A 27,143-nucleotide genomic window follows, 5' to 3' on the forward strand; every position below is an offset into this window, starting at 1 on the left:
GGGGAGGGAAAGCATCCTGTAGTCCTCTGTAGGTCTGTCCTTCAGTCAGCCTATGCCTCTGTACTGTGAATTTCACAAGTGTTTCTCCCCGGCTTGTGTGGAGAGGATGGCTAGAGGGGGCTGGAGTTGGGTAATTCTCTTCTCCCACTTGGAAGGCTAGAGTTGGGTCTCTCCCTTTCTGTCAGTTAGGCTCTGACAATACCCCAGCAGCTTAGGCTCTGGCTAACTAGCTTCCCCTCAGGGCAGACTTTGTTAAGAAGGACAGAATGCTCTGGAGTATTTCAAAATGGTTACTTTTCTCACACCTGTGTGGGAAGGCTGAGGGGATTTTTCTCACACGTTTATTACAGGAGCTCCTGGAGGTCAATTTCACAGCATTGTGCAGGTGCCCTATGACTGGGTCCCCTGGAGTTTTTAACTCTCAGCCAACTGCACTGAACCTCCAGCAATTATCAATTACGGTTCAGGTTTTTGTACCACAGCACTGGTTTCCGTGTCTTCCTACATTCACCTGTCTTTCCAGTCTTGAGGGCAGCAGTTTGCCTGTGTTCTCCCCTGTCTTACAGATCCAAGAAGAATTGTTGGTTTTTCACTCTGTTCAGTTTTTACTTGTTGTTAGGATGGAATGGTGACTTCCGGGCTCCTTATATGTGGAACCAGAAGCGGGAAGGGCTCTCCTTCCACCCTTCACATTACAAGTCCACCAGGGGAATTCTCCACCCATCTTAGCTAGAGGGACTTAGGTGAGTCAGGAACTTTACCAAGATACCACATCCTCCAGGTCATCCCAAAGAGCCACTAAAGCCAGAAGCATCACTCCCATCCCTGCTCCACAGAAAAGGCTGGGAGACAGACAATTGATGGGGGAGCCATATGCAAAGAAGAGACACATTTCAAGTTTTCTTAAATGACTTGAGACTCAAGACTCTAAAGCATAGTTCAAGCCTTGCCCTGTGGGACAGCATCTGGTTCCCAGTGTGATTAGGGGAGAAATGCATAACTGAGTGAAACAGGGAGCCCCAGTCTCCCTGTCTTCCATTCTAAGAGCTTATGCAAATTATGGCTGCTGAATTAGACTGAAAATAATTATGTTAGTGACACCAAGCTATAGGTTCCTTTCTTCTTCTGATGCAAAATCTTCCGCCTATGAGGGGAACTCTTTTACAAACTATTTGGAATCAAAATACAGCTCTGTAACTGCACTAAATATCCACAGTTAGGAAGCTTCTTGTTGCAGTTACCTAGCTGACTACAAAAAAATCAGGCCTGGAGGAGTCCACTGCTGCTCCAGCCTACTCACTGCATGAGCCGTTACCCTCTCGCAGACCCTGTTCTGAGAGGATCTAACCCTAGAAAAGACCAAATACCCACCCTTGATCTCCATAGCCTGATTTATTTGAGGCCCCGGTATGGGGGTGATTACAGTTTGCAGAGCTGTGTACAATAACAGCCATTAGGGTAACCTTGAATTTCTATCAGCCTTTCTTCCTAAGAACAATTGAAAACATCTTCACAGTAAGAATGTCATCAGGTTTGCCTTCTCACCAACCCCCAAAAGAGGAAATGGGGCAAACCCGTTCCCTTTGCATTAAAAGGAAACATGAGGCCTGGAGACCTCAAGGACTTATACACGGTTCCACCTCCCAGCAGGGCAAAGAGCTATTGAGGGTCCCCACCTTCTGTTTCCAAAATGCTGGAGGACAAAGATTTGACTGTTTCTCTAATTTGTATCTTTTCTCTCTTTCTCATGTGGGCATTTCTGGATTGGGGAGTGCCTCCCGGTCTCCTCCGTTCCCTCCCCCTCCAGCACAGAGCAAATAGCATCTCAGTCCGACAAGAGCTCTCACTGCCCTCACGCCCCTTTCTAGCTCGAAGCTCTATTGGGTAGAAGACACCACGCAGGCTGTGTTGATGTACTTCTTTCCGTAGGTTGACTTGTCCCAGGTATAGGTCTGGATGGCCAAGGGATGTCCACCCAGGCTTAACTGGCACCTGTGGGGAAAGATCAGCAAATCATAGGGACCTGCTTCACTCCACCTCCGTCCCCAAAGCTGGAAGGATCAAATTCAGCCCACGCAGAAGGGCTCCACCCTGTCTTAGCCTCTAAGGGAGCTGCCACAGCTTGCTTCAGCCTCTGCCTCTGGCTCCCCACGTGCAGAGGGCCCTTTCAAAATCTGTCTCATTTTCTATCTTCTTAGAGAGTACTGCTCCTCATCTGTCCTACAGGAATATTCTCAAATCCAACTCTAGAGCTGAAACCCCCAGAAATGAAATGTCTGCTTAGGGTTTCAGAAGTGGTTGGGCCCAGAGTCCTCAAATGTTAGAGAAGATGAGGGCCAGTGATTTCTAACTATACTCTCTGGGGCTCCAGGGTTCCCCCAGACAGCCTCAGGGGCCAAATAGAGAGGCTTGCAGCCCCAGGGCAACTCCATTTCTAACTGTTTTGTATATTAAGCTCCTGCGTACGATTGCACTTGGAGGATGGAGGGGATGTGGTCCTGCTGCCGGGATGAAGGTTGGCAGCCACACGACTGATCTAATCAACAGCTTCACGTCCCAAGACAGAAAACCAAGGCCCAGAATAGTGATGTGTCCAAGCCCTCCTGAGCCACCAGGACTTACACTTTGCCTGGCCTGGCGATGAAGCACAGGGAGTAAAGTGCAAACTCAAACTCGGGGCTGCTGCCGATGAAAGTTGAACTCATTTCCTTGTAGTAGCCGTTCCAGGTGAACTGCAAGGCCAACACATCGGGGTAAGAATCCCCCTGCGGAGAGAAGGGGCAGTAAAGGGGGTCTGGTGAGTGCCACAGTGCAGAGTCGCACAGAGGGTTGGCTAGGATTTGTCGAGGGCCCGTGGGGGTCTGTGTGAGCTTTCTGGGGAGACTGGATTCTTTAAATCGACAGAGGATGCAGTCTGCCCTGCTAGGGTGTCCGAGTCCTGCTCACACCCTCTCTCTGGAGCCGCCAGCTTGCATCTCCCAGGAGGGCCACAGTCAGCATCCATGTGCCCGGTGCCAGGGGAGCAGGGACATAACTGTTCCCTGTGGCCCTCACATGCGGAAGAGAAGGACACCTTATTGCCCCCAAATTGTTTCCAGGCTCAGGGCAGCAAAAGTTTCTTTTTTTTATATATAAAAATATAAGAAGTTTAACTCAGACTAGCCAGACTGAAACTTCAGCTGACACCACATTCTAAGGAAATTCAGGTCTTTGGTTTTCCCCTCTAAGGATTCTCCCCTGCCCACACTCTCCCATCCAGAGAGGATGCCCTCTGCCCCCTGCCCCCTGCAGCTCAGGAGCCTTCACTGTTTGGAAGCATATCCTGGCTGGCTAAACCCTCTTTCCAGCAAATAGGGAAGTCCTATTCACGATCCCCGTTAGGCTGCCAAGAGGGTCAGGGTGGGAGACAAGTCTGCCTGTTTGGAATTCAGAATGAGGACAGGACATCTGGGTACTGACGAGGCTTTTCCAGCCCACGGGGTCAGCACTCAGTACTCACAGGCCAGTCACAGATGTGACTGTAATAGTCCACCAGGCCCTCCTTCTCCTGCATGTAGAAGTGAATCCAGTTATGGAAGCCAGTGACCTTGCCTTTTTTGACTTTCCCTGTAATAAACAGATCAAGGTGGATGATCTGGGCCTCCCCTCCGACCTCTTTCCCCACTCCCGTGCCAAGGCTGTACCCCTTCTCCAGTCTCTTATTCCTAGAATGTCCACCCCAACTTCCCGGAGTCCCTCACGTCCCTAACTCTCACCTCAGAAAGCTCCCCCCCCACCCCCCACCCCCCCACACACACAACTCCCATTTCAGCTGAAGCCCTTAGGAGAGTTCCTTCTCCCCACTAACCCTGGGCCAATCTGAGATACTCCTCTAGCCATTTCCCTAGGAGCAAGCCAGACTTGGTGGGAGCTTTACAGGGTGGGGCAATGCAGGAAAAGATCATGGCCTCCTTAGGAAGCAGCTGACCAAGCCCTGGAGAGGTAGACAGCCAGCGCCTCAGACACATCTCTCTTCTTATGTGTGCACCTTGGGAGCCCCGGTATCTGGGCTTCTTTCTCCCTTTGATACTCCAGAAGAAACTGGTCCTCAAAAATGGGCCCTCAGTCCCCTCCCTCTTGGCCAGGGAGTAGACGTGCCCTGCCCTGCGAGCTGGCTTGACTGCTGATTCATCGGTGCTGATGCTGCCCTGCGCCTGAGGGAAGCATCTCTCTTCATCCCTCCAACTCTTTCTTCTCAAGCAGAGCAATCCCACCTGAGAAGACATGTTCAAAGCCACCTGAGTGCCCCTCTTCTTTGCCTCTTGAATACAGCCCAAACCACATGTTTTTCAAGTCATTGACGAACTCCTGTTCTGTGCTGTAGCGGTCTGGGGAGAGGAACACAGAGGATTGAGGAGAGGGGAAGGCAGGGCCAGATCCTGGAAAGCAAGGAAGGGCCACCTGCTCCAGCGTGACAAGAGACAGGTTGGTTCAGCCAACATAGTTAGTTGTTCGCTCAGCAATTATCTATGCCATAGATTCTATGGGGCCCCTGTTTTGTGTCAGGCCCAGATCTAAAGGCTGAGGATTCATCAGGGAATCACAAGGACAAGATTCCTGTCTTTATAGTTTATATTCCAGTGGAGGAGACAGATAATAAACAAATAAACAATAAACAGTATGATTTCAGATAAGTGCTATGAAGAAAATGAAGCAGATTATCCCATGATGCCTGGAGGTGGGGTTCGGGTGGGAGCTTTTCTAGAAAGGCCTCTCTGAGAAGGTAGCACTGATCAGAGACCTGAAGGGTAAGGAGTCAGTCATGCAAAGACCTGGGGGAAAGAGCCTTCCACGTAGAAGGAACAGCAAGTGCAAAGGCTCCAGGACACCTTGAGCTTGGTGTTTAAAGAGCTGAGGGCCCTTGTAGCTGGAGCACAGCCAGCAGGAGGGGAGAGTGGTAGGAGAGGAGGTCTGAGAGGCAGGCAGCTGCCAGCCCATGCAAAGAACGTTGGAGCTCAGTCAAACTTTAATAATAAGAAAAATAGTTTAGATTTACTGAGTATGTTCTGTGTGCCTGGCACTGTTTGAGTGCTTTCAATCCTCACGATTCTTTTTTTTTTTTTTTTTTTTTTTTTGCTGTACGCGGGCCTCTCACTGCTGTGGCCTCTCCCGTTGCGGAGCACAGGCTCCGGACACACAGGCTCCGCGGCCATGGCTCGCGGGCCCAGCCGCTCCGCGGCATGTGGGATCTTCCGGGATCGGGGCACGAACCCGTGTCCCCTGCATCGGCAGGCGGACTCTCAACCACTGCGCCACCAGGGAAGCCCAATCCTCACGATTCTTCACGTCAGGTTGTTACCAGGCACTCCTGGTGGAGGAGATGGAGGTGGGGAGTGGTGAGGTAAAAAGAAGAATCAAATATAACCCCTGGGCTTTGGGCCTGAGCAACTGGATGAATTATGGGGTCATTTATGAGATGGGGAAGATGAGGAAGGAGCAAGTCTGGAGGAAGAGGCGGGAACTGTGAGTTCTCTTTACACTAAGTTCTGAGTAGATGCCAGTTAGGCAGGCAGGGAAATGTCAGGGCTGGGGATCTGAATTAGGGGGCTATCAACTATCAACAGTTCACTGCCCAGAATTGTGTGTAGAGGACACTAAAGAGATACCAGGCATATTCCCTCTTTTCAAGGACTTAAAACACAGTTGGGGGATTTCCCTGGTGGTCCAGTGGTTAAGAATCCGCCTTCCAACGCAGGGGATGAGGGTTCAATCCCCAGTCAGGGAACTAAGATCCTACATGCCGAGGGGCAACTACTGAGCCTGCGTGCCACAACTAGAGAGCCCACACACCGCAACTACTGAGCCCACACGCCACAACTAGAGAGAAGCTCACGCACCTCAACGAAGAGCCCGCGTGCCACAACTAAGACCCCACGCAGCCAAAACTAAAAATAAAATACAATAAATAAACTTTTTTTTTTTTTTTTTTTTTTTTGCGGTACGCGGGCCTCTCACTGTTGTGGCCTCTCCCGTTGTGGAGCACAGTCTCTGGACGCGCAGGTTCCGGACACGCAGGCCCAGCAGCCATGGCCCACAGGCCCAGCCGCTCCACAGCACGTGGGATCCTCCCGGACCGGGGCACGATCCCGTGTCCCCTACATCAGCAGGCGGACTCCCAACCACTGCGCCACCAGGGAAGCCCAATAAACATTTTTTTAAAACCACACAGTTGGAAAACAAGACTAAGAACACACAATATAACAGAGAACGCCTTCACAATCTGAATGGCCACAGCTTACCGAGCACCAGGCTTTCCACTGAGTGCTTTATATGCATGAATCCCCCAAGACCCCATTGCACAGACAAGGCTCAGTTGGGGTCTGAGGGTCAAACGGCCCAGGATCACATGCGTCATTAGCAAGTGAAACCAAGTCTCTCTGGCCCAAGGCTATTTTAGGACACACTCCAAACCCTTGACCTCTGAAGAGACTCTGAAAGCCAGCTGTGAGCTGCAGCAAGCGCAGCTTCATAAATGAGGTGGAATGTGAGCTAGAACTTTAAGGATAAGTGGGATTTGGACAGGGAGAGAGGTGAAGACCGGGTGCGTAGTGGAACAGCCTGGACTAGGGCTCAGTGTCGACCTCCAAGATCCTCTCCTGTGTTTACTACAAAGAGAACACCAGGGGGCGGTGCAGGATCGCGCCCTCTTCACAGGGCTTGCTTGTGTGTCACCGGCTTTACCTAAAAACAGTGTTACCAACTCTTAACGGGGCCACTGGAGGATGGAATGCAACGGCTCCGAGCAGAGGCGATCCCACGGCCAGCAAGGGATGACCAGGATGGAGCCACCCCCAGGCAAGGCCCAGCTGCCCGGAGTTCAGGAAAGGAATCTGGAGGACACTAACAAACACACCGCATGCCAAGAAGTCCTGCGGCCCAAACCTTTTTTGGTCTGATTCACATGTATCTGTATCTGGAGTCTCTCCAACCAGAACCCTTCCCAGTATAACGTCCCCCTCTGAACCTCTGTTGATTTTCTGTTGCTGTTTCCCCAGCAAAAATGTGGAATGGGCCGGCCTCCTTCCTGGACTTAGTGCCCGATGAGGGAGCGGGGGCAGGGACCCTACGTGCCGGCAAAGTGGTGCTGAGTCCGGGATCAACTCAGGTGGCAGAGGAGTGCCCGGGGGGTGGGGGGGAGCGGGATGACTCACAGCCTGCAGAGAACCCTGAGACTGAAGCAGCAAGTGGGGAGGTAAACCAGGTGGCTAAGATTAGGTCAAAAGATGGGTTGACTCCGAAGCCAGACAGAGGATTTTTCAGCTCCTGCTTGGGTCTGTGGTCTCTTCTAGGCCCCTCTCTGTCCCCTCCCAGAGGTACACTGGCCTCCACCTAGTCCCCACCTGCTCTCTTAACCTGCCCACCGTGGAGCCCCCAGGGGTGCCTGGCCCACTGCGGGCACAACGCATCCTCAGCAGGGCCTCCCTCTCTCTCGGGGCCTGGGGGAGGCCTCACGGCCTCACTCACTCTGCTGGTGGAGGAAGCCGTAATTTAGTTCCTTCATGACGGCCGTCTTCATAACCTCTCTGAAGAAGGTGTCCTGCTCAGCCAGCTGCTGGGCTGTGAAATGCTCCCCGTGGCCCGTGGCCCGCTGGTAGTTGTCGAGGAGGTTGATGAAGGCGGCGTAGGTCGGCTTGGAGAAGAGCTTCTCATTGACATACGTAAAGAGACTGGGGCAGGTAGAGGGAGGCCCAGTGAGAGGCCTGCACGCGGAGCAGAAACCCCTCCAGAACTTCCAGATGCAGGGGCAGGCATGAGAGGCAGAGTGGGGACTTCACATACTCTTGGGGACAACGCATGAGGTCCCTCTTTTCTTCCACTTCATCTCTTGGAAGGTCAGTTCTATTCTCAGCCCAGCCAATCCCAGAAACCCTCCCAAATGGATCCCCACAGGTCCTCAAGATGGCTTTATCTGTCTCTGGAGACCTAGTTTTTCCCTCTCCCTTTGGTCCTGCCTGCCTTGAGGAGAAAAGAGCTGAGGCACCAAAGCGAGCAAAGCTGGGGGACAGACTGCAGGAAGAGTCTTGAAGGGAACTCACGGCTCTGGGCAGCGGTCGACTTGGTCTCTGGTCTCCGAGGGCGAGATGCAGTTTTGGCTATTGAGAACAATATCTTCCTTCTGGGCTTTGTTGGCGTCTGCCCTATAGATCTTCTCAGAGATGCTCTGCGGTTCCTCCTTGGTTATGGCATCGCTGACGTGGGAGAAGCCCTCTGGGAGGAATTGGGGGAGGGGTATTTCAGAGCCCGAGGGAGGCCGGGGGCAAGCAGCTGTCTGTGTGCATCCCCTCCTGGGCACCTTCCAGAAGCCAGCAGCGGGGGAGAGGGGCTGCAATCAGGCGCCCTAGTGATTGTAGGGCAGGGGCCTAGGGGCCTAAAGGACCCTTAAGTTCAGCACATGGCCTTGCCCACAGAACGTCCATGAAATATCCACACTGCCCCCTGCCCCTAGGACATTTCTCACACTTTGGCACGCATCAGAATTGTCTGGAGGGCTTGTGAGAACAGATTGGTGGGCCCCCCCCCAAGAGTTTCTGATTCAGTGGGTCCGGGGTGAGCCCTAGAGTTTCCATTTCTAATAAATTCCCAGATGATGTTCGTGGTGCTGGTCCAGGGACCACACTGGGAGAGCTATTGCTCTAGAGAGTTCCTCTGCCTCGGGCTATGCTAAAGGGAGCAGGAGACTGACCATGGCCACACAGGCTCTCGAAGTCCTCGCAGCAGCTTCCAAACTCTGGGCAGCGGGCGTTGCAGTGGCATAGGTGGTGCTTGTCTAAGGCTTCCAGGCAGCGGCCCTGGCAGGAGTTGGGTGCCGAGTACAAGTCTGGGAGGACAGAGGGGAGGTGTGTCCTGGTCTGACCTCTAGGGGTCGCTCTTCGCAGCGGCCAGGCCGTGCCCACTCCATGAACCCCCCGGCCCCCACCCCACCCCACCCCGCCCCAGCCTTGCTTTCCTGATGCTTCCTATTGAAGAACTCCAGGGAAGGAAAACAAACAAGCCTAATTGGTGCACACCCTTCACAGTCAGGAAGTCCTTTCTGGTGCTGAACTCTACTTTCTGGCCTGTTGTTTTTATAATCTTCCCTCTCTAAAAATAAAATCTCTTCCCCTTCCCTCTCCCTCTCAGCAGGCCTCGGACTCCTTCCTGCCTTCCCCCCAGGTCACTGAGGCCCTGGGGCTTCCTCCCTCCCAGACCCCAAGAGTCCAGCGAGCTGCTCTCACCACCTCCAGGTGCTGGATTTGGGGTCCCATCTGGCTTCGGCCTGGGCCTGTGGCCGCTCACATGGCTGCCCCCTCCTCGTCCTCCTCTCACGTCCCTCATCTTTATCCCGAAGGCCCCCCTCTGGGGAGGCAGACTCACCACTAGCCGGGGCCCCCTCCATCTCTTCTTCCAGCTCCAGGAATGGCTCTGACTCTTTGGGGTCCTCGTCAGCTGTAGGTCAGAGAAGTCAAGTCACCAAACATCCCCGAGGGGCCCCTCCTCTTTATCACTGATTCTCAGTCCTCCCAGCTTCGGGGACAAGCATGTGCAGTGGAAGAAAATACAAAACGGACGAGGGTACATTGAACAAGTACCAGGTGAAGGAGGAGAAAATCTGAAAATGTAAGACAGGGGGATTGAAAACTGTTCACAGAAGTGAAAGAACATCCCCAGGCGATAACCCTCCTCACCATTTACCCTTCTGGTACCCAGTGTGCTCATCTGTAGAAAGGGGAGGTGGTGGGCAGGAGGTGGTGTCTTCTGGGCTGAAAACTCTGAGGTTGGGATGACTTTTCTTTCTTTTTTTTTTTTTTTTTGTGGTACACGGGCCTCTCACTGTTGTGGCCTCTCCCCTTGCGGAGCACAGGCTCCGGACGCGCAGGCTCAGCGGCCAAGGCTCACGGGCCCAGCCGCTCTGCAGCATGTGGGATCCTCCCGGACCGGGGCACGAACCCGTGTCCCCTGCATCGGCAGGCGGGCTCTCAACCACTGCACCACCAGGGAAGCCCGGGATGACTTTTATTTAATATAAATTGATAGATGAATAGGCTTGAACTCTCCAAATGACAAGACCCTCACTTAGGAACATCCCTTACCTGTAATAACTCCCAGAGTCAAGGGTGAACTCCTCCCAGGCCTCATGGAATAAGAACTGTTTCCTGAGGTACCAGATTCCCTTCTTTCTTCACAATTACACTTGGCAATGGCCACAAAGGCTGCATTTGGGAATTAGGCGCATTCAGAAAAGCACATTCCTATTGCTGGCCCATTCCCTTGCCTGCAAGCTGAGTGACTGCAACCTTGGCTCTGGGCAGAGACAGGTGGAGCGGGGCTGGGGAGGAAGAGGAGAGAATGAATGTTGCTGGGGACTCTGAGCTCCTCTCTCATCACAGAGGAGAATAAATTCTACCCCTACACCACCCCCCAAAACCCAACACTATTACAAAGTGCTTCAGAATCTGTCAGCGCGGTCACCAGATAGTATCTTGTTCTTACCATCAGAACCGTGGGGCAGGTTATTCATTCAGTCAACAAACATCTCCTGATCACTTGCTTTCTGCCAGGCTGTGTTTTAAGTGCTGACAATCCACAGGGTTCTAAACTCAGCCACCGTTTATGCTAAATAGACCTTTGTGAGCTGATCTAGAGTCTCAACCATCATTTATAATATTTTTTCTGTGGGAAAAGGATCCTGAGTTGCACATCAGAGACAGTGATGAAATGGCTGCTAGGCTGATAATCGTCTCTATCTTGAAATGCCAGCCTGATTGTCCAAGGTGCACAGGCCTCCCTGTGTCTGCTACATGGGGCACAGGGCAGCAGAAGAGGGGTCGGCTCGTAGAAAACAAACTTATGGTTACCAAGGGGGAAGGGGAGAAGGGATAAATTGGGAGATTGGGGTTGACATATACAACTACTATATATAAAATAGATAACTATCAATAATGAGAACCTCCTGTATAGCACAGGGAACTCTACGCAATACTCTGTAATGACCTGTAGGGGAACAGGATCTAAAACAGAGTGGATGTATGTATATGTATAACTGATTCACTTTACTGTACAGCAGAAACTAACACAACATTGTAAATCAACTATACTCCGATAAAAATTAATTTTAAAAAAAAAGAAGGGGGTTGGTTCTGATTCTGGCACTGAGCTCTGGGCCTGGGTTTCCCTGCCTGGGTCTGATGAGCAGAACTGCTAGAATGTGTGGCGTTTTTTGTGTAATTGAATCAGCATTCTTTTGGGTGGAAGCAGCTCTGAGGGCACATTGCTGGGCCAGCGGAAACCACTCTTGGGCAAATTAGGAAAAGGTACTCCTTTCTCAGCAGACACAGCTCTTCACCAAGACACATGGCTTAGCGAGAAGGATACAAATTCAACTTTGGTCCAACTCACCTTCTCAACCAGGGGCCCTTGTGCAGTGCACAACCTGCACAGCCATATGCAGTGGTCTTGCTGGCCATTACCTACCATGGGGCACATGGTTTGACAGTGAACTTAGCAAGGCTTCATGTCACAAAGCAGAAGACCATTTATCTGGGAGGCTAAAATATTGGAAGCATCCAAACAAGGGAATTATTCAAAGTGAGTTTTTCAAATTTTGAACTGTGTAGTTGGAGTAGCAGAAGAACAACTGGCTTTTGAGGGTGATGCATGTCCCATTTAACCTCTGGCCTGGGAATGACAGGTCAGAGATGTGCAGCCACTCAGTCCACTCGCAATAGGAAGAGTGGTATGAATTGTCAGTTACTGACGCCATGCGGTCTTCCTGGTGGCATGCAAGTTGGGAAAGTTCATTACCACTTTTTTACTTTTGCAAATGATAATTGGTCATGTAACACATGCTAAAATGATATTTTCATCCTTTTGCTTTTTTTTGGAATTACTTAAATTTTCCAGATATTATTAATCCTGGTAGTTCAGACAGATATTCCAGGTAAATGACATCTACTTTATTTTAAGTTGGGGTCTTATGTTGGAGACATCCTAGAATACCCAGGACAAGTGGTGGCCAAAGCCCTGGCCCCTGCTCTGCTCGTCAGGGTCCTGGTTTGGGCCCTTTGAGCCCAGTCATCAGTCTGGAACCCTGCTCTCGACTGCTGGATGCCCTGGCTAGCAGCCCTTCAGGCAGGCTAGATATGGTCATGGCCTGGCCTGCCGTGCCTCCTAGACCCTTCATCCCACAAGGAACCTCACCTATACACAGGCGCTCATAGTCTTCACAGCAGTCCCCGTGCCGGGGACACCGGCGGTCACACTGGCAAGCAGCATCCCGGTCAAATTTCTCATTACAGCGAGATGCACACGACTCCATTTGGCCTATGGGCAGTAAAGGTCACAAACTTAGCTCTATGGGAATCCTACTCTCCTCACCAAGGCACCCTCTGCAGGAGGGTTCACAGACAGGGGCAGGAGCCCCACCTGGCAGGAAAGGTCATTGCTAGCTGCCAGGGAGAGGTACGTGCACAGCCTCCCATACACAACATAAGCCTCGTCCCCACCACCCACCACCTGCCACCCACTGACTAATAATATAGACCAGGATCACAAAGTCAAGTGCCAATCGGGGCTAGATCTGTAACACAAATGAGTCAAGAAGCAGGAAGGCAGTAGAAAGAGGTGGGGACGGTGACAAACTTGGGAACGATGCCCTGCCTGAAACTGGCAGCCACTAGCAGCTCCAGCCAATTGTTGCCAGGTTGAGGTGCAGGCTCCGTGTTGCCAGAGCCTCCAGTTTTTCAAAAGAAGCCTTCATTTTTATGTGAAAATTTCCAATTTTAAAAAATCCGGACAGACCGAAGAAAGAGGTCTGTGGGCTGGGCATAGCCCAGAGTCCACCATTCACCTGTCACGTAGAGGATGGTGAGTCACCTTCGCGCCAGTGATCCCACCTGCCTTCTCCCCTCTGACTTCTGCCTCTCATCCTGTCCCTTTTATGTCTCCTGCTTCTTTGTTCTTCCCTCCCCTTCGTTTGGTCTCCTCTGCACCCTCTTGCCCCCGACCCCCGTGTCACGTCTTTCTGCCTCTTCTAGTTTGGATTAGTTTAGCTCAGGGTGGGGAATGAGGTGGGTGTGGGTGAGAATTGGACTTTGGAATAAGATCTGTTATGTAACCACAGACCACATCCCTTACTCCAGCCAAATGGCTTGCAGAAGCCAGCTTTTGGTCACAAGGGGCATAAGACAAGAAATTTTGAAAGAAATGGTACAAGCCCACCAGCACTCCTAAAAAAACAAGCCCGCCACAGCAAAGACAGTGGAGGGGGTAGCTGGCTGGGCGCTCTTCCCTTTCACTCTGGGCTTTAAGGGAGATAACAGAGCCTTTGTTTCCATTTGAGGTTCCTGAGGTTTGGATTTAGTGGGTACTGGGTTTAGGGTCAGGCTGTGGGTTATGGAGAATGTCAAGATCAGAGTCAGAGTCACAGTTAACACTGGAATTTGTATGAATGAAGAAACTGAAACCTAATTGGGGCCCGGGTTGGGATGGGTTAGGTTTAGATTAAGAGCTAAAGTTAGGATTTGGGCTTGAGTTAATTATTGGTAAAATAACAATTTTGTGTTGCTGTTTGGGTAAGGAATGGGAATAGGTTTAAAACTGCATGGTTGAGGAATGTGTCAAGACTAGGAGAGGAGAAATAATCCCAATTTTGCCTTAGCTTAGATTTGGGGTTTGGTCCTGGTTGTGATTCCACACAGGTATAGCATCGAAACTTAGCCTGGATTGGAGTGGAGGTGGAGAAGAGAGATGTGGGTTTAGTCACTGGTTTGGATTCTGGGATTAAGGTTTATACTGTGCTAATGAGGGTGGCACAGCAGAGAGACCAAGAACCCGAACTCTGGCACCAAACTGCTCGAGGCCAGAATTCTGGTTCTTCTGCTTTCTAGCTACGTGATCTTGGGCAAGTTATTTGACCTTCTTTGCCTCAGTTTCCTTCTCTGTAAAAGTGTGATAATAATGGAGCCCATCTCATAGTCTATTCTTAAGAATTAAATGAGTTCATTTTTGTAAAGCACTTAGGACACTGCATGACACATAGTAGCACCACTTAGATGTTAGATAAATAAACAGTATTTCATGCCCATCTTCAAAGTGGCAGGTGTCCAGACTGGCTGGAGCAGTATTCCCTGTCTACATACTCAATCTAGCTGACTCCCTCCCTGGGTTTCAGCTGGGCCATCGCTTGGGCTGGGGTGACAGCGCGTGTATGTTGCTGACGGTTTCTAGCTGACATCTTCGCTATGAGTCTGTGTTCTTTACATCAAAGAGGCGTCAAGATTAACCCAGGTCCTGAGGCAACTTCACACTGTGTAAAGGCTTCCAATGTGGCCAGAAAGGCAGATCCAGTGGATTGTCCCTAAAAGAGAACAGGCCCAAGGCCACTTGTCCCTCCAAGCCTAGGGGAACTCCCCTTGAATCTTAAATGATGCTCCCTTGGAACCCAAATGCAAAGACCTTAAGGAGAAGTTCTCAGCCCAGGAGGAAGGCTGTGTCAGCTGCCTGCTCAGCCAGCCTGGCAGTACACCCAGAATCCAAAGGGAGAGAATTCAGACAAATCAGGGCAACGTTCTTAATGGGCCAGATCAGCAGAGTCCAAGGAAGGAATTCACCCCATTCCAGCAGCTGGCACCAGTCGAGAAGGGCTGCAAGTGAATAGTCAGCTCTGTAGAGCTCAAGAGGACACCGCCCCACTGGCCCTGGCTGAGTGGACTTTTTCATCTCTGTTCAAGAACTTTGTCCCCAGTAGGAACCCCAGGCCAGGGATCCTTCACACTTCCCTGTACACCTCACCATGTGCTTCAAGAGGACCTTGGGATTTGAGGGGGGAGGGGAGGAGTGGGAGGGACTTCTCCTCGTAGGTACCTCCCCGTGCTGTTCTGGGGACACTCAGGTGAGTGTCAGAGTGTCACCCTGACTACTCACTCCAGCGAGCCCACCCGGTACCTCCCGTTCATACACACACTCTGTGTGCGCCTCGCTCACTAGCCAGGTGCCTGAATCACTGCTCCATCAATCCTCTGCCGCATCTCTCTGACTCTCTCTTTCTGCCTTACTCCATTTTGGCCTTTCTTCTCCTGGACAGAGGTACCCTCTCCATTCCCCGGGAAGAGCTTATCACCAGCCCCCATCCCTACACGAAAGGGTAAATTTCTCCGTACACTCCAACACTTCAGTATGACTCAACACCCAGTCCCTAACCACACTGCCCACCAAGAAACTTGGTCCCAAACCTGGGTGTCCCTATATGCCAGCCCTCAGCCCCTCTGATGGTTGGGGACTCCTACATCTGTGCTTCTCTGGGGGCCTCAGATGCTGTTTCCATGGACACCTAGCCAACCAAGAAGATTCACTTCCGGGACCAGATTCCTGCTTCAATTCACTTGAAACAACCAGGGACCCAAGACTGGTTCCCATGCTATTCATACTCCTGCATCTAAGTTCTGAGATGTTGGGATAGGACAGACAAGAACCGAGCCTCTTCCTCCCACTTTAGGAAAGAAGGAGGCATTACCCCCTGGACCCTCTCTTCCCCATCAATCCCACAGCAGGATCAGACCATCAGCCCCAGGGGCAAGGGCTCCATCTGCCCTTCTGAAGCCACCTTGGCCTCTGCCCTCAGGGATGTCCCCCAAGGATCAAATGTCTCCAGTTGCTCTCCTCTCCTGAGACTGGAACGCCTCAACCCCACACCACTCCTTCACAGTAAGCTAGAGGCTCTCACACCCTCCCTCACTCCCTACCCAGAGCTCTGCACCGCCCCGGGGCCCAGCTCTCTGCTGTGTGCTGGAGAGGGGGTACACGATCCCACCCAGCGTGGGAGGCCTGGGAATGGCTTTCCCCTCCCAACGTTTTCCATTTAGGAATCCTGTTAGGGGTCTCCTTATCCACAACCTGACTGGAAATGATTCCAACAGTAAATTTTATGTTTATATAAATTATTTTATATAAATAAATACTTGTTATATTAATAGAATTAATATGGTCTAAATATACTTATAAATATTATAAATTATTTTATATGTATTTATCTTTATAAGCATAATCAAAGACCCAATTTATTGAGATCTCACTCCGTGTAGGGTGCTTCTTGTACATTATCTTATTTCACCCTTACGACAGTCCTATGTAGGAAAAACCTGAGTGGGATTCTTTCTCCTTGGGCAGAGGATTCCCCCCACATCCCTCAGCCCAACCCCCTCCCTTGACACTTTCCCTACTCACCCAGTAACCACTAATTAACACATCAGCATCCGCACCTGCCAGCTGCTGAACAGGAAAATGTTCCCATCCTTAGCCACAGGTCCTGTCCCTGCATCGCTAGTACCTGGGGGCCAGGACCCTTCTCTGCTTTAGGTCCTCTAACACGGGACAAGACTGATTCCTCTGACCACATGACCTGCCTCCTGGTCAGGGGCTCTTCCAGTTTCCCCGGAGCCTGCCCTCCTCCTAAGCCTATATCCAGGGAAAGGTCCCACCCAGACAACTCACCTACCCCCAGGTAGCAGAGGAAGTGACCAAGGGCGACCAGGCCACTCAAAGCCAGTCAGCCACAGCCCAGCTTTACGTTCTACAGTGGCCCCAGAAAACAAAACCTTGGTGAGATCAAAAGTCAGGTTGGACTAAGGGATGCTTGGGGCTCATCTTCCAAGTCATCAAGAAGGGGCTTCCATGACATCGGTCCATCAGCTCTGCAGCTCCCTTCACACAGCCCAATCCACTCCAGAGGCAACTCCTGCCTCAGACCAGGCCTGGTCTAAGGTGTCCATGGCTTTAGGACACAGCTGGCTCTCTCTCTTCTCACTACCCTCACACTCTCCCAAGTCCCCCAACTCTCGGCAGGACTCCTGTCATCCCCACCAGTAGTGACTTACCAGCCCAGGCCAGGCCGCAGAGCACGGCCACTATCAGGGGAACACAGGCCTTCATGGTGTCCAGTTGGAGGCCAAGAGGGGATTGGCTGTTGGACTTTCACTAGAGTCAACGTGAATATCACAGCTCCCAAATCAGCCTTGTTGCCCAGGCTGATCCTTTTAAAGACATCAGAACTTGTGGATCTGATGCCTCCAGATCCTTCCAGGTGGAAGGAGGTGGAGAGCGGGTAAGCCCAACAGCTGTTTGAAGCCAGAGGCAAGGGAACTAAGCAGGCAGGTAATGCCAGGTGTTTAGAACAAGGAATACTAGCTGTTTGTAGCTAGAAAATAGGTCATGCAAGCAGGCACAGCAACTTGGGTCTAGTGTGGGGGGGTTCTCTGTCCAGGTGGGGAGCACTCATGAGCACATCTCTGGGTGATGCCTTTGAAACATCCACCTACCCACAAGCCAGGGTCTTGACCTTCCAAGGGCCTCAACTGGCTCCATATTTGAACTCCAGGTGCTCAGCGTGAGGAACATAGTAAGATGGTCATTATGTGTTAGACAAACAGGAAGTGCTTAAGCAAGCCTTGGGGTACCAGAAGGAGGGATCTAGGAGGCACAGGTCAGAAACAAGTGCTGTTCTTACTACATCAAGCCACACATAGCCACATCACCCTTGAAATGTCACGCAAATGGGCCTTTAACTCTTACTGAGTCAGCATCTCAGGTTTTACCTCTTTCAGGTTCTCCCAGGCTCCAGGTGTATGAGGCCTCTTAAAGGCAGCCAAAGGACCATCATTTCTCTCTCCCTTCATCCCTCTTACACTTCTCTCCCCCAGGGACCCCTCCCCAGAGAGAGACAAGGCTCTCAGGGCTCCCATCTTCCCAGGTCTGGGAGCAGAGATGCAGCCACGTAGGGCTGCCAAGTTTTCCCTCCTAATAAAGGTAAAATCTTCTAAGTAAAATGCCCTTTCCAGAAAGAGCACTGCCTGGAGATTCTCAGGCCTCTCAAAAAGGAAGTCTCGTAGAAAAAGGCAAAACTGATGAACAATTGAGACCGCGCTGCAGTAATATTTCCTGGGGTGGAGTCGGGGTGAGCACATCCTCCATCCTTTTTAACAGTGGAACTTTCTTCCTCTCTCCCGTCTTCAGTTTTCCCATCTTTGAAACGATGGGGTTGGAGCTAATGATCCCTTCCAAGTTCTCAGATTTTAATTTTCAGGCCCCCCAGGGTGCGCAGCTGCAAGGTGGGGCAATCCCCACCTTGCAAGGGACTCACACCACCAGCACAATGCGGTGGGGGGGGGTAAGCCTCGCCATTTTCTCCAGGAAGGAAGCCCGCTTAAAGGGAGTAGGAGCCCTTTGTTTGCATAGATGTCATTTGCACAACCGGAAAGCAGAGGCTGAGCCACTGCCAGCCAGAATGCTCACCCTCCCTGGACTGGGAGCATGGGGACATATCCTGGACCCCAGGTAGTTTAGGGAATAAAGGAGAGTGTCCCTGGCCGGGCAGAAAGCAATGTTGCCTCAGAGTTTGGGATTGGAAGGTCTGTCCCTTCCAGGGTAGGACCCTGGGTGAGGCCAGACCTATCAGGGTGGGAGTGGGGTCTGGCCAGGGTTGCCCTGATGTCCAGCTGAACCGACTGTGGGATGGAGTTTCAAGGGTGGGAGCGCTTCCCTCCATCAGGGGAGTTTTAGGTCAGGAGCAAGGCTGGGAGCTGGGGAGACAGTTGAAACTGACCCCACAGAGCCAGATGGGCCATCTGAGGACTGAAGTGTCCTGGATGGGGTCCTCCAACAAGAACCAGAAGGTTGACCTTCACCACGACCGCCAGCACTGACTGAACACATACCACGTGTCACCCACGAAGAGCTTCCTATGTGCTATCCCGTCCACACCCACTGCAACCCTTTATAGGTACTATCGTTACCCTCATTTTACAGGTGAGGAAACTGAGACACCGAAAGGTTGGGAAATGTGCCTCAAACAACAACCTTCAAAACACATCAACAACCACTTAATTATGTCTGGGTTGCTATGCAAAGTGGTCTGGAATCAGATGCATCGGAATTAAAGGGACCTCCGTGGTCACCTGGTTCCACTTCTCATATGATGTTGCAATGCCTCAAACAACACTACATCGTCACTCTGCCTCCACGGGAGGGCCTCTGGTGTTGAGGGATCATGGGGCTGCTCATACCCCCTTCCCAGATCAGATTCCCAAACCCCGAGACATGCTGACATGGAAAAAAGTCGACAAGACAGTAGGAAAAATCCATTTGGCCAATATAGGAGCACACATCCACACATTCATGCAAAGATGCCTCATAAACTTCGATGCACATACGTATGTATACAGAGACAGATGCACTGAATTGTATTTCAGACAGCTTTCGTTTCCTGGACAGACAATGCTGTTGCTCCTTTTTCCAAGTTCTCCCCCAGTTAGGTCCCCCTGTCAGCTTTCCACCCTTGATGGGAAGCTCTTCTTCCCAAGGAGCCACAGTGGGGGCCAGCCAGCAAGGTGGGAATCCCAGGAGGCTGGGTCCCTGAGACCCGGGTGGGGAGAAATTGGCAACAGGTGCTTGTGGATAGTATACCCACAATGAGAACACCAACGGAGGTGGCTGCTCCACGTGAGGAAGCGAGGAGAGGCTGCAGCTATGGCCTCTGCCAAGGTTTGGAGGGTGGAGAAGAGGGTGCAGCTGCCTGGGCAAGAATCCAGGAGGCTGTCAGCTGTCAGTGTGAGGAGTGGGGATTCCAGCAGCAAATATTTACTGGTGCTCACTTTATGGCTGGTGCTATGCTGATACTGGACTGGCAGGGTTCAAGCTGGGCTAGAAAACTGTTCTTGGAACCCACTGGCTTTTGGTGGGATTAGAGGACAGAGAAGCCCCAGCATTAGGCCACTGTTTGAAGTAGATCACACTCATCTCTGGGCTTCCAAGGGGGTCAGGGGTCTGTGAGGACCAACAGGCTATGGGAGAGACTGACCCAGGGGACTACTAAAGGAGACATATGCCCAGACCAGCCTAGACCTCCACCCTTGTCCTCTCTGAAACCAAGGCCAAGTCACTTCTGCACACGACCAGAGACTGGAAGGGCCCTGCAGCTGGTCCAGCACAGGTGAGGCCTGGAGTCACTTACCAAGGGGACCCTGGCACCTGGAGATGCTGGATCTCCAGCCTCCATCCCACCATGACCTGGGAGTGCCCCAGGTTGGCAGCTCACATCTGATCACTGTGGCTCACTGTGAGCCACATCAGTCTGTAGTCTCCTCTTACTGAGTGTGTCTTAGAATGGCTCCATGTGTGGTTTTCTCCCACGCTGGTTTGTGTGCTGTGTACCACGATTTGGTTCCCAAGCATTTTTTTTTTTTTAAGTTTGTGGGCATCCTTGACATTCAGCATCACACTCACCGCCAACCCTAGGCATGTTAGTCAGACATGCCGCCTGCCCCGTTCATCACAGTGTACTATGATGTACCCAGGTGGTACTTCTGGTTGTGCCGGCCATGCCCCATGCTGGTCCTCTGCCTGAAATGCCCTCCCCGTACTCATCAGCTGTCCATCTCTTACTCATCCTCCAGGCCCAGAGCAAATCCACCCTTCCACAAAGCCTGACTTCCTCCTCCACTTCTACCTATGGACTCAATACTTGATATTTTGTCATGTGTCCTTTGAAACACATCACAGCCGCCTCTGATAGACAGCGATGCCAACGAAGTGTCGGTTAACCCCTGCACCGACAGTTAACTTTTCATCCATACAGGTTGTTTCTTCAGCTGGCCTCTGAAATTCCTTGAGATAGGAACCCTGCCTCCTGGGTCTCCTCTACTGCTTTGTATTGCCCATGTGATGTGTGTTAGATAACTGTCAACTTGTGCCTGGGACCAGCAATAAATCAGTGAATGAGTGAGTGACTGAATGAACAAACTGAGCCTTTGAGCCTCACTTGTGATAAAGGCCCAAGGGAAGATGACTAGCAAAACGGAGAGAACAGATGGCTCCCTCCAGGAGCTCTGGAGGCTCCAGGGTTGGTACTGGGGGTGGGGGTGGGGCGGAGGGAGAGGGCTTATGGGCGGTGGCTGGAAGTGGGTGCAGGGAGTCATTTTGTAGTTATATTTTCATAGCAAACACTATTTTCATTCAGGAGTAATGGAAATTTGGCAGGGGGGACCCAAAGCCCCAAACCACCTGTTGGCAACACCACCGCCAAGGGGCAGCCAGTGCAGGGATCGACTAGAACTCAGAATTCCAGCAGCTTCTGAATCCACAATGCAAAGATCACTCAACTTTACCCTGCTTTTTAGGATCCCAGATAACCAGCTGCCTGCACTTTTTGCCAGCTGTGTTAATGTTTGTTTTATACCGCCTGCTAGTGATTGTAAAATAAAACTTCTGTTTCATGTCCTCAAACCCCAGTGGCTTTGGAGAGGGTCTGGAGGCACAGATGGGAAAAAGAGAGGTGGCTGAGACAGGCAGACAGTGAGAAGGAGGCTCGGAGAGACAGCGGGGGAGTGAGCAAGGGCCAGATCAGGGAAGGGCACCGGGCGGAGGCCACTCAGGAACAAGGCAGGCGTGAGGCACCTCGCACACCTCTCACCCCAGGTGTTTGGGCACAGCCGGCTGCTCTGTCCTCACAAAGGCCAGGACAGGACTGGCAGGGGCAGTTCCTGACCCACGGTCTGGAGATCTACAATCTGTCAAAATTACCATAATTACTGTGTTGAGGTAGTTGGATGATGGACAACTTCCCCCTTCCTCATGCATCTGAGCATGCGCTCTGTTATGCAAAGCGAAGTGGATGCAAGGGTGAGTTGCTCAGCGTCTTATGGGACGACGGAACGGAGTGCACCGAAAGCTCGGATTGGGGCCAGCAGAACACCATGCTGAGACCACTGGTTCTAAGCCAGACTGTCTGGGATTGAATCCCAGCTCTGCTGCTCACCCGCTGTTCAACCCTAGGCAAGTTCCCTGACCTCTCTGTGCCTTGGTGTCCCCTGTAACTATAGAGCGAATAAGAATACCTTACAGGGCAGTTGTGGTGACTTGAATGAGTCAAGACTTGCAAAGCCTTAAAACAGTATCGGGCACGTAACAAGACCGGATAAGTGTGTGTTAAAAAAAAAAAAAAAATAAGGCCACATAAGATCTAATTTACATGGGATGGTTAGGGAAGGCCTCCCTGAAAAAATGACCTTTAAAACAGGGACGTGAGAAAGTGGCAATCTTTCTTTTTCTTTCTTTTCTTTTTCGCCACGCTGCAATGCTTGTGGGATCTTAGTTCCATGACCAGGGATCGAACCTGTGCTCCCTGCATTGGAAGCGCAGAGTCCTAACCACTGGACCGCCAGGGAATTCCCCATAAGGTGATTTTTAAAAAAAATAATTCCAAAAATAAATTTACATTTCAAAATGTACACTTTGAGTACTTTCAAGTCTTGGGGATGATTCTTTAACGAGTCACACATCATCCAGCTGACCTGGTTCGGTTGCTGAAGGTAACACCTATTTTCTGGGGTTGCAGCTGTAGCCTGGGGAACTGAGCTTTGCTCTGAGGGAGGCCAAGAGCTTCAGTGGGAACAACTCACAGCTCTGGCCTCCTAGGCCTTGGCTCTGTTTGATGAGATTGCCAACAGTTGCACGGCCCAGAAGACAAGAAACGAGAGGAGGGACAGAGAAGGCTGGCCTCCTCCGTGGGCCACCAGAGTGCAGCCTGGGTCTGCGGGCTCCCCCTCCAGCACCCAGGCTGCCCCGCAGGGCCCTGCCCCAGTGGAGCTGGCCATCCACTTCTCCCTCCAACTCTCACCCTGGAAGGCTCTGCCGTGTTCCCTAAGTCATACTGTGGACCTTGCCCCTCACTTGATGTCATGAAAATGCCCCTTATGCCACTGCCCGGGGACACTTCCTTTCCTGTTCTCCCCCTTAAAGTGACCATTAGAATCCTCCCAAGTTACGTACCTACATAAGAGGGGCCTCCTACAGACAACTGGAATTCAGGTAGGCTGCAGTAGGAGATATTTAGGGGCAGGGAACTCTCTGAGAATGCTTCTAACACAATTGTGCTCCCAGCTGACTCTCCCTCCTACGGGCAGTCTGGCTGGGGGCCACCACTGGGAAGGTGTTCAGGAAGGTGGGGAGGCCCCACAACCTCGTGACCAAGAGGGGTCTGCACCGTCTCACCCCGTGTGACGCCTTGAGCTGTCTAAGTCAAAGACACTAATTGCAGGAAGACATCCCAAACCCTTCGGGTCCAAATCCCTGTTTATAAATCAGGAAACTGAGGTCCAGGGAGAGGAAGGGACTTGTTCAAGGCCAGGTGCCGCTGAGGCCGAGGCTCCCGCACGCACGGCCCATCAGCGGGAGGACGGCCCTGACACTGGCCCACGCTGCCTCAAGCTCTCCCAGAGCACTTTTCTGGGAGGCAGAACAAGTTTAAGACGTCCTGCTGCCCTGGCTGCAGCGCAAAGGCACCCTCTCTCCGCCCCTCTGCTGGCTAGAGCCCCCTGAGTGCCAGGAAAGCCTGAGCTCTCCTCCACTCAGCAACCGGGAAGCAGCTCTGGCTGCCCACAACTCACGCTCCAGCGAGAAAACTGAGGCCCCGAGCCCTCCTCAAGGGCCAACAGGATGGCAGGCAGCGTGAACGTCTGGCTCCCTGGCTCGGGGTCCGTAACACACACAAGCAGCCAGAGCCTCACACTTTCCCACACAAAGTGGGTCTGGGCTCTGAGCCCAGCCTTCCTCCTTCTTCTGGGGGTCCCTAGGCCCATACTCCTGCAGAAGCAGCCCCTCTGGCCCCATCAAGACCACCTGGCCCACGCACGAAGGCCCCAGGCATGGGAGAGAAGAGATCTCAAAACACAGGGGAGTCAGACTTGGCTTCTCAGAGAGATCAGTTTCATTATCGCTGGGCGGGATGGTAGCCACCCATCACTTGTACCACAAGCCCCTTCCAGGGCCCTGTCAGGCTGGGCTAGGCTCCGGTCTTGAAGAGCCCAGAGTCTCAGAGAGGGTCACCCAGATTGGCTAGGGCAGCTGGACAGGCCTGAGAGGACACTTATGTACTTCCAGCCCATGGCCTTGGCACACGTGAGAAGCCCAGAACTTTGTGCACGGGGCAGGGTCTGAGTACACATTCTGGAAATGCATTTATGCTCTGGCCTCCATGGAAGGGAGGAGGGATCAAGAACAAGGGCCAGGTCAGAGAGCTCCCAGCCACCAGCCACCATACTGATACTCAGGTGGTTTGTACCAGTGGTGAGCTGAGAGCACCCCAACTCTGGAAGGCAGAGCTGTGAGGCAGGCATGCAGGGTTCTGGGGGCCGGATGGCTGGGACCATGAGCCTGCAGCCCAACGGAGCAGCTGTGGGCCTGAAGGCTTAGGGGTGAGCAGTGAGACCCCGTGGCCCTAGGCACGCACCTCTCTCTGGCCTTGCCCTCTGTGGCATCTCGTCCCCTCTGATGGCCTTGTACCGTTCCCATCTGCCTAGCTGCGTGGTCTGCTCCAGGACGGCCAGGACTGCCCGTCTTGTAGGTAGGACTTCCCTACAAAGCCCATGGTAAGTATTCCAAAATGAAGGGAGGGAGGGAGACATTTATAAGCTGTGTCTATCCCTAGGAAAGAAGAAAATGTTGGGGTTCAGAAAGGTTGCATCTGGAGTGCCAGGGGCACGAGGAAGGGCATGGATGGGGAGACCCATTGCATGGGCATGGCTGATACACAATCAGTTCCTTCTCCAGCCCACCCTGTTATTAACCAGTTATGTGACTTTAGGCAAATCTTTATGTGCTCCAGTTTGACTACAAAACAGGGGTAAAAATACCTACCCTATCATCAGGGTAAAAATTAAGATAATAGATGTGAAAGTGTGCCGGAAAAGATGAAAACACTATTCAAATCTAAATCTATTAGCGTGATAAATACTGTGAATAATAGCAACATTAAGAAGATTAATCTTTGCTGCTTGGAAGGCAGAGCAGGCAGAGGCCCGGGGCTGCCGGGAACACAGAAGCCCTGGGGAATGTGAAAGCAGGTCTGCCCCCTGCCCCCGCCCCCAACCGTGAGCTCTAACTCTGCTGGATGCCTTGGTAGGGGAAGGGTGCTAGATCACCAGCTCCAGGTCTGTCCTGCTTGGAGGGGGCTTGGGGAGAAAGGGGATGGCTGGCTCCCAGGAGAGAAGCGGGAGCAGCCAGAGGGTCGGGGCTCCCCAGGCTGCCCTACCTTTTCACCATGTCCTGCTCAGCCTGCTGGAGGGGAACCCTCCCTGGTGTGCACCCCACAGTTACAGTCCTGGCCTGGTCCCCAGGCTGCCCCAGGTCTCTGCAGGGAAACTAAGGATAAGAGGGTAAAAGAGGGATGTTAGGAATTACCACCTCTGTTCTTTCTCCCCATAGGACACACACACACACTCCCTCTGTGCTTTACCCCCTTTTAGGTAAGAGATTTTTTTAAAGGTCTGACCTCAGACTTCCTTCTTTCAGCAGTCCCATGAATTCCTCCTCCCATCGCAGCTCTCCCGAAGCTGGGACACACACTGGGGGCCCCCTACACACAGCCCGGGCTGCTAGGGCACACAAGGGATGCCTCCACCCCATGCCTGGGCAGTCAGGGATACAGAAGGTGACACAGCCCTCAGAGCAAGAGGCCACCGTGACCTGGAGCCTTTCCTTCCGCAGTGGTCCAGCCCATCACTGGGGCCTTCGGCTCCCGGTCTATGTCCCCTGCCTGCTCTGGGCACTGTTTTCCTGGCAAGGCCTCTCCCTACAGGCTCAAAAGGTGTCCAGCCCCAGAGACTAAGGCAGCTAGAGGTGGCCAGGCGGTCAAGGTGGAAGGGAGATTCCTGCACTGCCAAAGCTCCTTGGGGACACGGGTGTGACCACAGGGAAGAAAAAGAGAAATGCTGATGGAGGACACTAGCCCCACCATGCTTGGGTCCCACTCTTCATCACAGGGCTGGTCTCACCCTGGGTCTGAAAGGATGGAGAAGGGCGCCTGGCTGGCTGGTCTGGCCTTTGCTGAAACGTTGACAGACAATGGGTTTAAGAGAGAAGAAAGACCCTGGGAGTCCTGACTCACCGGGCCTGCACTTCATGTCATGTCTGCTCAGCTCTGGAAGCTTCCGTGCCTCAGGGTCCTCCATCTCTACCCATGGGCAAGGGCACTGGCTTGGTTACCTTGCCGTCTGCTCCACCCCAGGCTGTTCCTGAGGGAGTGGGCTCCCCACTTCCTCTGAGGCGATGTTGCCCCAGCAGGCAGAGGACACAGGACAGCCGTCAGCTGTCACCTCAGCTGCAGAGGCACAGCTGCAGTTTACTTGTTTGCCACTAAGAGCTGAGATCATCGTATCACACCCATCTTACAGATGGAGAAATGGAGGCGGAGAACTGTTCATTGACTTGCTCAGACGCACTTAGAAACCCGAGGCATAATCCCAGTTGGGTTGCCTCCTGCCAAGGGCTCTGGCCCTTTCTGGAAGCAGTGTGTGTCCATGACCACAGGGATGAGAGGTTTGGCAGTGCAGGAGCAAGGGTAGGTGAGGGTGTGTCCAGCCTGAGCCCCGGCGGCTGTGCCAGCTGCCTCCTCCTCCCAGGTATGGGCCCACTCCCTCCACATGCCCCAGGACCCTTCTGCTCAGAACGTACTCCGGGTCATCCCCAAGGCCTAGAGGCCCCTCTTAGGGTCAGACAGCGCACCTCCCCTGGCCAGGCTCAGAGCCACAGGGAGCAGAGAGGAGGGCAGCCCCACCTGGGGCTTCCTCGTGAGTTGTCGGGGCAGGAGGGTCCTCACGGAAGCTGGTCCCCAGGGGCCGTGCCGCAGAGGCAGGGGAGAGGGGACTCCAAGCTGACAGGGCTTGCTGGGACCACTCTCCTCGCTGGCAGGAAATCTGACTCCTGGATGCCCTTAGGCCTCAGCAAGGGATGGGCTCCCCTCAGAAGCCTCGGCCTCGGCCTCTCCGAGCACCGCCCAGCGGGCTGCAGGCAGAGGGGCAGGAAGTGGAGTGGGGAGGGGAGGGGACGGGAGGGAGGAGTGACCTCTCAGACCACCGTGGACAGCTGAGGGCTACTCGGGCCAGCCCCGTGCAGGGCTCCAGGCTCCTGCCGCTCCAGTGACCAAGGGGCTGAGGTCCGGCCGCAGTCAGCCTTGGAGCCCTGCAGGGTCCCAGAGACCATCCCGGGCAGGGGACAGGGCTCAGCCTTCCCTGCCACACCCCCGCGGGGCTGGCCAGAGAACACAGCCTCTCTGTCCGCTTAGGGTAACAATAAGGCTC

At 52.7% G+C, this 27,143-nt stretch overlaps 1 protein-coding gene across 3 annotated transcripts; it reads right to left on the bottom strand.

Annotated features, from left to right (window-relative positions):
• Positions 1 to 1,373: 1,373 nt before the first annotated feature.
• Positions 1,374 to 27,072, bottom strand: ENDOU (endonuclease, poly(U) specific). Of its 3 annotated transcripts, XM_082636119.1 has the most exons (11): positions 26,621 to 27,072; positions 25,097 to 25,206; positions 12,217 to 12,339; positions 9,394 to 9,465; positions 8,723 to 8,857; positions 8,076 to 8,247; positions 7,504 to 7,706; positions 4,254 to 4,367; positions 3,500 to 3,606; positions 2,623 to 2,765; positions 1,374 to 1,992 (listed from the first exon to the last, which is right to left on the bottom strand). In XM_082636119.1, the coding sequence occupies exons 3-11, from the start codon at positions 12,332 to 12,334 to the stop codon at positions 1,878 to 1,880; spliced, it is 1,179 nt and encodes a 392-aa protein (XP_082492245.1). In that variant the 5' UTR covers positions 12,335 to 12,339; positions 25,097 to 25,206; positions 26,621 to 27,072; the 3' UTR covers positions 1,374 to 1,877. The 3 variants fall into 3 exon arrangements, with proteins under 3 accessions (XP_082492245.1, XP_082492244.1, XP_082492243.1); XM_082636118.1 differs by lacking the exons at positions 12,217 to 12,339; positions 25,097 to 25,206; positions 26,621 to 27,072 and adding an exon at positions 10,110 to 10,216 and having other exon boundaries at positions 2,623 to 2,732; XM_082636117.1 differs by lacking the exons at positions 12,217 to 12,339; positions 25,097 to 25,206; positions 26,621 to 27,072 and adding an exon at positions 10,110 to 10,216.
• Between the last annotated feature and the right edge of the window lie 71 nt (positions 27,073 to 27,143).

This window comes from Mesoplodon mirus (genome assembly GCF_964341445.2).
Source record: "Mesoplodon mirus genome assembly, chromosome: 11".
Taxonomy (NCBI): domain Eukaryota; kingdom Metazoa; phylum Chordata; class Mammalia; order Artiodactyla; family Ziphiidae; genus Mesoplodon; species Mesoplodon mirus.